We start from the raw sequence: 13,475 nt of genomic DNA on the forward strand, positions 1-13,475 counted from the left end.
AAAAAAAAAAAAAAAAAAAAAAAAAAAAAAAAAAGCCTGGATCTAGCAAATACTAGTTCTATTTCTTTTGTGCCCTGGTGTAAAGACATCTCTTCCTAGGTGTTTTGTGATTCCTGGAAAGGGTGGTCTCGAACCACCTTTTCCATCCTTGGAAAGGGTACCCCATTATAGAGAGGAAAAGCACGTGATAAACTTGCAGATGGCCACACTGYTCTGCTGTTTAAACAAACAGAGAAAAAAAAACATCTTGGTAAACAACAGTAACTAGCCTTGAAAGTAAAACATGTCTGATTGCAGGGAACGTGTGGTAATCCTCTCCACAAAGAATGTGAACTGTAGTGGGAGAAAACTAAAATATAATGGCTGTTGCAGCACAGAGTCAGGCTGAAAAATCTCACAAACCCACTGTTTTTCCTGGCACTATTTCTGCAATTGAATCTAAATGGTTATCTTCCCCGAGAACCTCCCAAGGACACGCAGAGGACCAGATCTTTAGCTGGGTCARGTGGTGGCAATCCAATCAATTCAGTGCCAAACTATTAATAGACATATTGCTCTTCAGATTTTAAAAGTTGGGGCATTTCTTTTTATCTACACGTCTTTGCTTTTCTGCTAATATGAAATGTTTGAGAACCTCCACTTTTCAAGCTTGAACTGCATTTTCCTGTGGGAAGGAACAAAGGGAGAAAAGCATGATCTGAAACACAAAGATACAAACTCTTGTGAATTCATCAGTTCTTGGTGGTGGCTGGATACTTTCTGTATTTTTCTTATAGGGAAAGACCTTGCAGTATGAAGAAATGGTATTTAATTTGTAAAGTAGAAAACACTTTAAAAGGTTGGATTCCCACTAAACTATCTCAACAAGGTGACATTACCACAAACTAAGCAGGAAAGGAAAGTCACTTGTGTAAATTCACCTTGTTCTGGAAGTGCATTCCACTCCCTGCTCGCATGCAGGTCCATTGTACTTGGCAGTCATAAAATTTTTAAGAAAGTGCCAAAGTGTGTCTGTTTCTACATAAAACTGCAGTGCAAATGGGGCTATGTAAGCCTTTTTTTATATAGCACCTAACTGATTTTTTTTTTTTTTTTTTTTTTTTGCATTCAAAGTATTACAGATTAAAGTATTACATACAAGCAACTGGGGCTGCAGAGCTAAGGAAACATTTTTGGCATGGACATTGCAGAATTCAGAAAGTCGCTCTTTCTTTTTTGAAGGGAGCACTTCAGAATTTCCCTCTGGAGGGTTTTATTTATGGGGGTGCTGTGCCTCTGTTAGAAAACTTTCCTAAGAGAGAGGCTGAAATTTAGCATCAGAAAGTGACTACAGAGAATGATAGTGCAGAAGTATGGCAAAGAAAGTGAAATCAAGAAATAGCCATCCTTAAGAAAAGGTAATATAAACCAGAAAGACTGTAACATTCTTATATCCAAAATGTGAATATATATAATATATGTCACTAAGGAGCCTATACCTTGTGCTCTTCAGCAGCACATGGCTTCTGCTCAGGCCTTGCACAGGTCAGACCATGTCCACTCTCTGTTCTTTGTAATGTGGGTGCAGTTAGATCAGTACCCAGATGCCCTCTCTCTCCCTCTGACATCTTTAATTCATACTAGCAGGTTTGCAATTGTGGTAATAATTTATTTTACATTCCAACTCCATTGCCTTGACCCAGAAAGTTTCACAAAAGGCTTAGCTGATTGCCCAATTCYAGCTTTCCTCAGCAGGACAGAGGTTAACGTTGCAAATGGGAGAAAGACCCCTACTTCTTTTTTAATGGCCATTCTCAACACTAGTCCCAGCAAAAGATCTGCCAAAGGATTGCAATGCCTTCTAAACCATTTAGGGTATGGGACAACATCTCTAAAAGGTTGGAAAAAAATCACTAACTTACTGTGGTTTTTGGATATCGCCTTAGATCCTTTCTGATTYGGCGGGAAAATGCAGGGCAAGCTAATAAGCAAGGACTATATTCCTTTGAAGCCATTCCTGTTTTCCTATTTCTTGGCAGTTACTGAGAACTTGCGTAATCTGGAAGTGGAAAGAATTATACTTTGGGGTAGAATAAGAGAAATGCTTTGCACTTATGATACCTTCCCCACCACTAGAATTTTAGAGCTTTTTAAATGTTATTAGTACCTCACAGTCATTGCTCCCTTGAGGAAAGTGTTACTCTAATCAATTYAGATAAAAGTAAACTGAGGCAGGCACTGAGTAAGTGAGCACAAGGAATGATGCCATTTGTTTTTGTGTGATCGGGGAAAAATGACTGTGTATCACTGCCCTCTACTGGAAGTGTTCCGAGAAGTTTCCGTAGTCCAASAGTAGAAGCTCCTGGTTAGAATCCTCTCCTTCCAGGGGTGTCTTTCAAGAGGGAAGATCTGAATTCTCCTTCAGCGTTGTCTTGATCCACATAATGCTTGTGATTTGATTTGGTATGACAACAGAGAATCTTTTATGGGCAGGGTTTTGTTTTAATACAATTTTAAATGCTTTAGAGGTCTTTGATAATCGTATTCATTTTCTGGTGAATATTCTAAGAATCCATATTCATTTTTCTACAGGCACTGCCTTTTGAAAACTATTGCATTAAACATCAATGCAGTATTGTACGATACGCTCTGAAATAACACAAATCTCCCTTTTTTTTTCTCCTCTCAGTGCCACCTGATTCACTATATGAGACTCAGCCATCACTTGATAGTTCTGAATTATTTGATTGGTACTTTTGACAAGCTGAAGTCCGTGTCTTCTGAACATATTAACATAACGGATGCTGTTTTTGATGGTGTGGAAGTCAGAGTGTTTGAACCTCCTGCAAAGCAAGATGAAACGCTAAAGCGCAGTGTTGTTTATATCCACGGAGGGGGCTGGGCCTTGGCAAGTGCAAGTATGTGTCTGTCAGTAATTAAATAGAATTCAGGTCTGTTTTCTTCAYAGCAGGAGAACCCAAAAGCTGCTTTCTCTGCTAGGGATGACAATTTTGCTAAGATGTATCTGAATTCAGTAGCAACTGTCTCCACTCTGGTAGATCAAATGCAAGGAGGGAGGAGGAAAAAAAATCACAGCACATGGTAGAAATGCATATCTCATCAGGATGTGAGCTGTAAAAGGACCAAAAGCGTATTTTCGTTATATCCTGAGAGGGCAAAATAGCTTATTGTTTCAATTGCTGAGACTCCTGGATGAACGTGCTGTATGGGCCAGTCCCTGTTGTCTACAGTAAGTGCTATGGTAGTGTGCAAATATCAATCCTTGTTGATCAGAAACCAGTGACGGGGTAGGGTTTTGCCCCATTTTCACATAATAGTTCCCAGAAGAATGTGCTGAAATTGTTCACAATTGCATGTAACAGCACTGCTAATGTTCAGCTCCTAAATAACAGTTATTTGGGAATGCCTGCTGCTGATTACAGAATAGATCAGCAGCATGATGAAGGAAGCTCGTAGAGCTGGGTATCAATCACTCTGTCTGGCCTGCTCCCTTCAGAAACCACTCCAGTCACTTGCAGAAATTACCTTGGAAATGAGTACTACTTATGATAAAATTCACCTAGAAACCACAAACATAATCAGAGAAAGTATTTTATAGCTATAGGCAATAAGATAGCCATTGATCCTTCCCCATTGTATAGAATGAGAAAAGTCTCGAAGAGAAAGGGTATGCGATTCTCATGGGTGTCTCAAGATCACAATCAAAGAGGAGACATACCCATTTTCCTTCCACATTGCTCCTGACACRTTATGAAGCCAGTACAGGACAGATGTATCTGTTTCTCATCTATACAGAAAGAACATTCTGAAATATTTTAAGAACAAAATCCCTATTGATTGGAGTTGAACTATGCATGTATATGCATGGCTCTTAGACTATGATTTAAGCGAGATTAAGGTTCCTAAATATCCTTTAAAATCTGTCCTTCAGGTGCCTTTGGAAATCCCTTTGGAAATCTCTTTGTCCTGTAGCTGCTAAATAGCAATCAAGTATTGCTTGTTGACCTCTTCTTCCAGAGGAATTAAGATTGGGGTTTGAGATGGGTTTTCTTGGACCTCCCTAAGGGATGTTTGCTAGAATTCTGCCCTTCATGTATTTACAAATTTCATTTGTTCTGTAATAATCTGCATAAGACTGTAGCTCTGCAAAGAGTTTATATTATTGTGTTTTCTTTGGATGACTAACTCAACTATGTCAGATGCTGTCTTCAGTTCCAAGATGTAAAAGTTGATGGCATAAATGTTACTATGTTACAGCTAAATAATAAATTCTAAGACTGTAGATACTTCAGAAAATGCTTTATGCTGTACTCTATTTGATAGCACCAGGAAACAACGATTAAGTAACTGGAAAGGAATAAACTTAGAGAAAACCAGTCCCCTGATAAATAGGATAACKATGATTAATTGCCCTTTAAATAGGGCAACTCATTTGAATCAAAGCAATTTTGAGTCCAGTGTACATGCTGTAATAAAATGAACAACATGCAGTGACTCATACAATAACAGTATCTGGATACTAATGCCCCCAGGGTCCTGGGTAGGTTAAGTTTTACCCAAATGAGAGAATTGTAATAGATGGTTGAAATGACATGGCCCAAGTCACTGAGATACAGATGAGAAAGAAAGTATTGAGATTGTAGGACTTTGGGACTTCTCAAGGCATGATTTACATCCCTTCTACTAGAATATGTATCTGGAACTTCATTGCAAGCTGGCCTCATTTACTTTGGTTATATTTGTATGATGTATTTATATTTTCTGAGATTGCTTCCCTGTAACTTTGTGATATACTGACATAAATGGACTCATATGTCATTAACACTATGTCATTTCATTCCAGGAACAAGCCTCTATAACAATCTCTGCAGGATTATGGCCGAGTCTCTCAATGCTGTAGTTGTCTCAGTTGAGTGAGTAATTTAATGTTACTAAGTAATTTTAAGGTATTTAGCTGTAATTTAGTTCTTTTAGCTATTTGCCTTTTTCCCTCATTACTCACTTTTATATAAGGTTTTAACTTGCAAAATAATTTTCTTTACCAATATGATATTTTTATCCTTTTAAAATGACAAAAAATTAGAATGGCATCAAAAGCTAATTTGGATTTCTAATTATTGTAGAGGCTGTATTAGAAGGCAGAAATGTGGAAAAGGAGAGTAGCACTTTAATCAGCTGGATCAATACTAAAATGCAAATCTTAGTGCATCTTTCAAATGTAGCTACATATTAGGAATGCAACTAAAACCTGAGATCACTCAAGTGACTTAAGTTACAATTCTGTAAATGCTTATCAACTTAAACATATATGCACTTGGAYATCACATATACCTGAAAGAAGGCTGAACAACATCTGTCTTAATCCCTCCATGCAGCAAGAGGGACTTTTACCCTCTTCAATGGCCACTCCCACTACTGCAAGGTATATTAAATATAAAATACCTCAAGTCTGTCTATAAACCAGAATTTCTAAGTCATATTGAGAAAGGGTCTGCAACATAAAAATTAGCAAGTAATTTTACCACTGCTCATTAACMAGTATATACAGTGGAGTCTAGCAGTTTCCTGCTGTTCTCTCAATCACACACTGTTCCAGCGAATTTAACCTGTGTAATCTAATTTAACCCATGTACTCTACTCAAAAGCAGAGGACAAGAGGTGCCAGACGGCAGAGAAACAGGACTGCTTTTTTGACTTGCTAAACAATTCTAAGGTAAAAAGAAAAACCTTCTTAGCTAGCTAACTACATTACCTGGATCACTTCAAATTGATTGATACTTTTTTCATCTTTACTGTCAACTTTAATATTTTAATTCACAAAAGCAATCACTTGATACAACTACTCAAGTTTCCCACTTGCAGTTGATTACATACCAGCTTCTGTGATCAAATTAAAACTTAATTATATGGAGTTGATGTTTCTACTTCAAAACTCATTCTAATATACTTTAAGGGATAGTTTTGTTTTTTTTTTTTACTTCTTTGTTGTTTATGAGGAGAAACAATAAAAAGTAAAAAGCAGATGTTGGCCATTCCAGACGAACAGTGATCGCTACATTGAAAAGTTCCTTATTACTCCTTTTCTTGTTTATGGCAGTATAATTCTGCCAATTTTTCTGAGTTGTTATTGCTTGTCTCTTCTCCTTTGCCATTATAACTCTCAATCAAGGCTTTTGTACTCAATTAGTAAAGTCTAATTTGATTTCTCATTGGTTTAATTGTACATCTCACTTTCATGATCTATACACAATCTGTTATGCACTTTCACAAGGAGCTCCCAAAGGCCTGTCTCATATTCCCTTCGAGTTGATGCTATACATAGATGGCTTTCTGAAAGCAGCACAGGTTTAGTTTAAAATACTTGTTATTTAACTTAAGTTTGAAATTTATTTTGCATTTGGAATCCTGTTAGCTTAGATTTCTAAAGTTAAATATTTATACCAGAAAGCTGGATTTTGTTTTGCTTCAGGAATAATGGGAAACAAAATATTTTGACAAAAACTTTCTTCATTTGAACTAAGAAACACTAACCTGTGTAAAGATTTTTCTTCTGTCAAGTTGACAATAAAAAATATTTTGTCAAAACATTGGTTATCAGCCCACAAGCAGAAAATATGTAAAGTCCATTAAGAATATAAAAGCCCACAAAAAGAAAAGYGTGCTTGGCATCATTATGCCCAATAACAATTCTTATGTTACATATGATTCAGTGAATACAAACTCACTTTTCCTGCACTGTTATTCAGAAACTGAAAAAGTCTAGTGAATGGGACTTAGGAGATGTGGTTCTTGGCTACTGGCTGTTCTTGGGCAGACAGTTGGATCTATCTATCTGCAGTCCAGTCTCTCCGCCTATGAACTGGGTATATTTCTGCTTGTCTCCTTGATAAAGGAGTGGAGTTATTGAATGTGTTGCATTAGGGCAAATCAATATTACTTCAATTACTGGCTATTGTTCCTTTTTATGGTATATAGGCATACAATCGTTCAGCCTCTACTGAGCGTACATAAAATTTGGGAAACAGAACTGCTTAGGTATATGCTGCCTCAGTTGAAGCTGTTGGGCATATATGAGTTATTCTCATATATGCTGGTTAAGATGGGGATTTGGGATGGAAAACAAGCTGAYTGCAATGACTCCTTTGCCAAAGGTATTTTAAATATTCATTTGGTTTTTGTAACATGAAATCCTCTACTGGGAAATCCTAGAAAAGTGCTGCACAATTTTATACTGTGTTATTCGTATCTAGTTGGTTAGTATTAATATTTCAGAATTAGAATGTTSATTATAAGTTTAAGTCTTACACTGGTATTACACATCTCCTATTTGTCCCATAGCATTTATCCTAATGAAATAGCTATTAGTCATTAATATATTTGATAGTATATTAACCCTGATAGAGAGGTATATTTATTGTAATGATTGTTTCTCACCTCTTTTCTTCCTTTGTAGATACAGGCTGGTACCAGAGGTGTGCTTCCCTGAACAGTTCCATGATGCTCTTCGTGCTACCAAGCATTTTTTGCATCCTGATGTCTTAGCTGAATATTCAGTTGACCCAAGTCGTGTTGCAATTTCCGGTGATAGCGCAGGAGGAAATTTGGCTGCTGCTGTGTGTCAGCAGGTAACATACAGTGTCTGATATGTACGCTGCAACAGTCCCTAATTCAGCGATGCGTATAGGTTGACAAGTTGTTTGTGCTGCATCATCACCAGGTGATGTGCTAACTTGAGACAAAACTGTAATGCTTGCTATTGAAAGCCAGCATCTAGATATTTTACAGAAGAAAGATGAGTCTGTATGTGAATCAAGCAGCTTTGATTGCAAGTCTTACTGCAAGTATGAGTTGTTATGGGCCAAATTTTAAGTGAGTAGCTAAATGACTTTTTTTTTAACCTGTTTGCTGGTGAATTCTGTATTTGCCTGAATAAGTAACTAGATTCATAATACATAATTGCATATTTTATCAATTTATTTTCCTATTTTACAGATGCTTGTCTTTGAAAGTATGTTCTTATTTCTTCCAAATACAAATGAAGGACAAAAAAAAACGTAATAAACAAAACCAACTCTTCTGTTAAAYTGCTTTCCTATAGCATTTTGTAATTTTAAGGAAAGTTCTTTCATGTATCTCTAGTTTAAATGTAATCTCAATTTAATCTAGTAAAGATTTGAAAGGCAGCCTGGGGCAGGTAATAATATTTTCATGGTTCAGTGAAATACTATTATTAGCTTTTTCATATCATCATTAACCATTGGCAATAAGAAAGCTGATGTCATGTGCAGACAACTAATTATCATGACAACCTTGCAATATTGAATTAGGGTGAAAAAATTAATAAGGGACAATTACACTAAAAGTTTCAATCTTGAGGACGGATAAACATGATAGAACCATGTTTTGGAAACAGSATTCATAATTTCTTTGTCTGATGCATAATACTTTTTAAATAAAGGATATTTWATCTTTCCCTGAATCAATCCTATAAGCTAAGAATCTTCGGTCTGAAAGAGAGCAAAACTGGGTATGAAAGATCTAAGAATCTTGTACAGAAGGTGAAGAGAAACAAGTGTTCACTGACTCTTCCACTAAAAGAATTAGGGTGCGTCAAATGTGTAATTGGCAAGTGCAAGTCAAAAACAGACACAAGAAGTCCCTCAGTTGCAAATTGTTAAGCTGGGGAAGTGGGTTAGAGAAATACCACTGTATGCTTTTTCTGTTCTTATACTCTTCCATAAGCATCTGCCACTGATTTCTGTTGGAGACAGGATACTGGCTATGTCCAAAATGGCCATCACTACAGCAGAAGATAAAGGTCAGGTTGCTCGTATTTCAGCCAAAAGAGCAACATCTGCCAGTGGAGTTACATCAGAGCAGAACTTGGCCTAAAATTTGTCAAATGATTGCATGTGTAAAGATCCAGGTTGATACTATAATGTCAGTTTTCTTTATAATCTCAATTCTGATCTATATTCTTCCTGCAGCTTAGCAAAGATGAGCATGTGACCATCAGACCAAAACTGCAGGCCTTAATTTATCCAGTCCTTCAAGCATTTGACTTTAATACACCTTCGTACCAGCAGAATATGAATATGCCCGTTCTTCCTCGTTATGTCATGATAAACTACTGGATAGACTATTTCAATGGTAACTATGACCTGGCTCACTCACTGGTGATCAACAATCACACTGCTCTCGATGTAAGCCAAGCTCTGTCTTTCAGAGGACATCTGAACTGGACATCTCTACTGCCTTCATCATTCAAAAAGAACTACAAGCCTGTAATACAAACTACAGGCAAGGCTGAAATCATCCAGAAGATACCAGCACTGCTTGATGTACGAGCAGTCCCACTGCTTGCAGAAAATGAAACTTTGCAGCTACAACCAAAGACTTACATCCTGACTTGTGAGAATGACGTCCTGAGAGATGATGGTGTGATGTACGCAAAACGACTAGAGAACGCCGGCGTGGAAGTCACGCTTGACCACTTTGATGACTGCTTTCATGGCTGTATGATATTCACGATTTGGCCTACTGATTTCTCTGCAGGAATTCAGACAAGGAACAGCTATATAAAATGGCTAGATGAAAACCTCTGATGAAAGAGTCCCTCTAGAAGACCCAGGGTGTACAGCTGTAGTGTCCATGGTTGCAAAAGAACAAACAAAAAAGTGCACTTTTCCAAATTCTGACTTCATCTGCTCAGCTGCATTTGCTGGGGGTTATAAGCCACTAACTACAACATTCACTGGGTTATTGGCCTTGCCCAGCAAAGTATTTTGTGAAATACTTTTTCAAACTTCTGTTGTTTTTTTCCTTTCAGATGACACAAGCTATTGCCAAACATGAACAAAYGTAGAGCAAGGAGATCATTCTTAACTGGCTGAGTCTTTAAAGCTTTGATCCCTTMATATGAGGCACAACGGCCACGATTTTCAAATGAGGTGATATAAAGCCAAACGCTTACATCTAAATTTGGATATGTTAAAAAAAAATAGAATTAATTTTCAACAGTGCTGAGCACTTGATGTCAAAGAAAGTGTGAGCACTCTCACCTTTGTCAGCAGAGTCATGCATTTGGATGTTAAGCATGAATTTAGGTGTTGAGCTTTAGGCACATAGACAAAGAGAATTTTAAATAAAAAAAATAKTTCTCACTTCTAGGCAGTTATGATGCTAGACAAGTCTTTTGGCCAAACATGTGATTCAGCTTTGGAATTTGGTCTTTCTTACCTTTTGGTTATTTATATTTTAAATAAGCACAGGACTAAATATATTTTCCAAAACCTATAATAGCATACATATAAATGTTTAGTATGAAAAGTATTATGTGTAGCAGCAAAACCAAAGCTGCTTAAGTGAGCTTCAAAGTTGACCACTTATTTGGCTAAAGAATGTGACTTTGTTTAAAGCATCAGCTTTATGACCTCCTTACAGAAAATACTGAGCATACTAAAAATAATCTGCTGTGTGGTTTGCACTAACATTTGTAATTAATATTGGAAGTTTTTGTTCATTGGCTTTCTTCCGTGTTCGTAGTGTTTAGTTCATTCTATTTCATGCTTCCTGGAAGGAAGCAAGCAAATAGAAGTGGGCTTTAACCTAAAATGAAAATTTAGATCTGAACTTTACAGCTGCACCATGTCTCCTAAGTGCTCAGTAAGATGATCTGACTATTATGCAGCAAATCTTTGCAGTTTGAGCCAGTCTCTAAAATTCAGACAGACAGGACAGGGAAGTGAAACTGCTTATGACAGGATATATTGTCCATGATGTTTACTGCATGCAAAAATGAAGGTTGTGTCAAAAGCCCCGTGTTTCTGGGCAAAGCRGAAAGAATGGCAGTCCCATGATTAAACTAGGAGATTAAACTCACCCTCAGCTTTACCACAGACTTCCTGTAGGACCCCAGGAAAACAGTGTAATCTCCTTGTGCCTCACTTTCTTCTTCTGCAAGAGAGGGAGTAGTCATTTCCTACCTCACAAAGGAGTTGTGAAGATAAATGCACAGACATTAATGAAGCACACTGATACTACAGTAACTGGCAGGCACTGAACAGATCCCTTAGCCGCTGACTTTTCATCATTCTTTAATATCTAGCTCAGAACAGCTTGCCCCGTAACAGATGGTGCTGTTAGGCCRCTTATTCTGTTAGGATGTTAATTAATTTCTGGCCTAGCTCATCTGAAAGGACACTAAGGTAGGGCTTTGGGGCTGTTGTGATATCATGATGAAGGCAACTTTGTTGGAGCATTCCTGCGGCAGGGTTCTGAAAAATCCTTTAAAAATGCACTGGTAGATCAAACTGGCTGCTGTAATTTAAAATACATAYAGAGAAGTCCACTCTCACTGGTAGATAAATAAGAAAATAGCTTTGGTGAATCATTGCTTCMTAGAAATACCAGGATGTTAATATGGTTGTATGCATTAAGAAAGGGTATTAATGAGACAAGGCCTCAATGTAGACTTGCTTGTGCAGGCTGAAACTAATCCCTAAGCATGGGTTCACATGAAGGTCACAAGCGACAGCTTTTTCACCAGTGGCCCTGATTCTTCTTCCATTTAAATCATTTCAAAGGCTCAAYGGGATTAGATCAGCTGAAAGACAATTTAAATCAGAACAAGATTTGGCCAAGATATTCAATCAACCTACACTATGGAAGAATTTAAACTCTTCTCTGGATTTAAACCTTCTTTCTTCCCTTCCCCTATAAATGCACCTTCAGTAGATAAAATTTACACCAACCAAAGTTATGTCCTTTCAAAAGGCGTCTTAAAATATGGGCTGCTCCAAAGCTCATATTGCATGGGAACAGTTCCATTTACCTGGCTTTAAACCATGACTTCTAGGGTCAAAAAGTACTTTTACACTGACTTGTAACAGTAGACTTCTTGCTGGTTCACCCACATAAAGAATAAAACGACCCCCCCCCCCCAAAAAATGTAATTTATATGCACCTGCAGTCATTACAAGATAGTAGTAATTGTAGTACTGAGGAAGAGAAACCCAAGTGGTTAATATTACTATCAATGCTATAATAATAAAGTTTTCTTGAGGGCTGCCTGCAAAGCTTTAGATCAGGATTTGTTTATGGCTAAGTTATAAATATCTGCTATGAAACTATAATATAATTATTGCTATGTGTTTTTTTTTTTTTTAATGAAATGAAATGGAGAGGTGGGATATATATTCCCAGCATTGGCTGTAAATTTCCTTCATGCACTGAAGCACATTAAAGTCTTGGCACAAGAAGTSGTAGTAAGTATATAAACTGGGTTGAATGTATATGCTGTCATCACTGGTTTGAAGTGACACCGAAGATGGCAGCAGAACTTGGATGAGATGTTACAGTACAAACTTGTTTATCAAAATGTCTGGACTACTTTTATCATGCAGCTATATGATTTAAGTAAACGATAGCTGGAAAGATGTGTGACAGTCTATAATATAAGAAAGGAGGTCTGAATTACAGCTATAAAAAGACCTTGTTCTATATAGCAGCAAAAGACACTTGTTTAAAATTCAGTGTAAACCTTGAAGTAAGCCTTAGTCATATTCTCTTGGTTACTCCTACTTTTCCTTGTTCTCTTCTGTGCATGCAGTCCCAGTGACCGAAGTTCAAAGTTTATCATTATTTTTCCAGCTGAACTGCTGTAAGCTCCCAGAAACAGAGCGCTGACCCAACTGAGAGCTCAATTTGGCCTGACAGGCTTTGTTACACAAATCCGCTATCTGCTAGGAAAAGATTAGGATTAATGCATGTTACAGTCCCTCAGTTTGTTCTTCCTTTCCTTTTTATAAATGATCCTCATTCAAAGTCTCACTTTAAAATCCCCTCCATTAAACTTCTGAAGTGTTTACTTGGGCACACCTAGCACCTTCATTCCTTAGTGATTTCCAAAAGGAGTTTAGGGCACTTAACACACTGTAGGATCAGCTCAAATACCTGTGACAGAGAATGTTTCCCATGTGCATATTTACCTTAAAAAGATGTTTTCTAGAAGATGCTCAATAATTCATCTGTTTATTTTTGGTTAAATCAGTAAGTATGAGAACTACCTTTTGACAATAGCTTGCTTTCTTTCCTCCTACGATTAGACTTCATCCATCCRTAGCAAAAATATCTTGTTCTTGATGGCCTTTAAAGCAAATAAAAGTTCACATAAAAGAACCAATAGTCATTTGAATCCTGCTTTCACAGATCTGGRAACTACATTAGTAGTTCCCCAGTGATTTGGCCAATATTTGCTGAAATAAATGAATTTTTTGATTGTCTAGCTTGGAGCCTCTTTGGGGATGGGTGTTCAGCATCTGCGGCATCTCAGACCATTTTAAAGATGTTTCATGGTGCATAAAAAMATCATTCATATCTTGAAATGCCTAGCCTTCATCTATGTAGTTGAAAAATTACATCCTTACCTAAAGCAGGAAAGCCATTGTGGGTTTTAAGACCTAAAAAAAAAAAAA

General features: G+C 37.2%; 1 protein-coding gene across 2 annotated transcripts in view; it reads left to right on the top strand.

Moving 5' to 3' along the window:
- Window positions 1-13,179, top strand: part of NCEH1 (neutral cholesterol ester hydrolase 1) — an 18,812-nt gene extending 5,633 nt beyond the window's left edge. For both annotated transcript variants that reach the window (XM_085322320.1, XM_085322321.1), the window contains exons 2-5: window positions 2,669-2,897; window positions 4,844-4,913; window positions 7,454-7,625; window positions 8,988-13,179. In XM_085322320.1, coding sequence (XP_085178446.1) covers window positions 2,669-2,897; window positions 4,844-4,913; window positions 7,454-7,625; window positions 8,988-9,605 — 1,089 coding nt within the window. In that variant the 3' untranslated portion in view covers window positions 9,606-13,179. The remainder of the gene's footprint in view (window positions 1-2,668; window positions 2,898-4,843; window positions 4,914-7,453; window positions 7,626-8,987) is intronic.
- The last annotated feature ends 296 nt before the right edge of the window (window positions 13,180-13,475 follow it).

Source organism: Rhea americana, unplaced genomic scaffold, assembly GCF_003343005.1.
Source record: "Rhea americana isolate MKP2758 unplaced genomic scaffold, rheAme1 scaffold_76, whole genome shotgun sequence".
NCBI classification, from domain to species: domain Eukaryota; kingdom Metazoa; phylum Chordata; class Aves; order Rheiformes; family Rheidae; genus Rhea; species Rhea americana.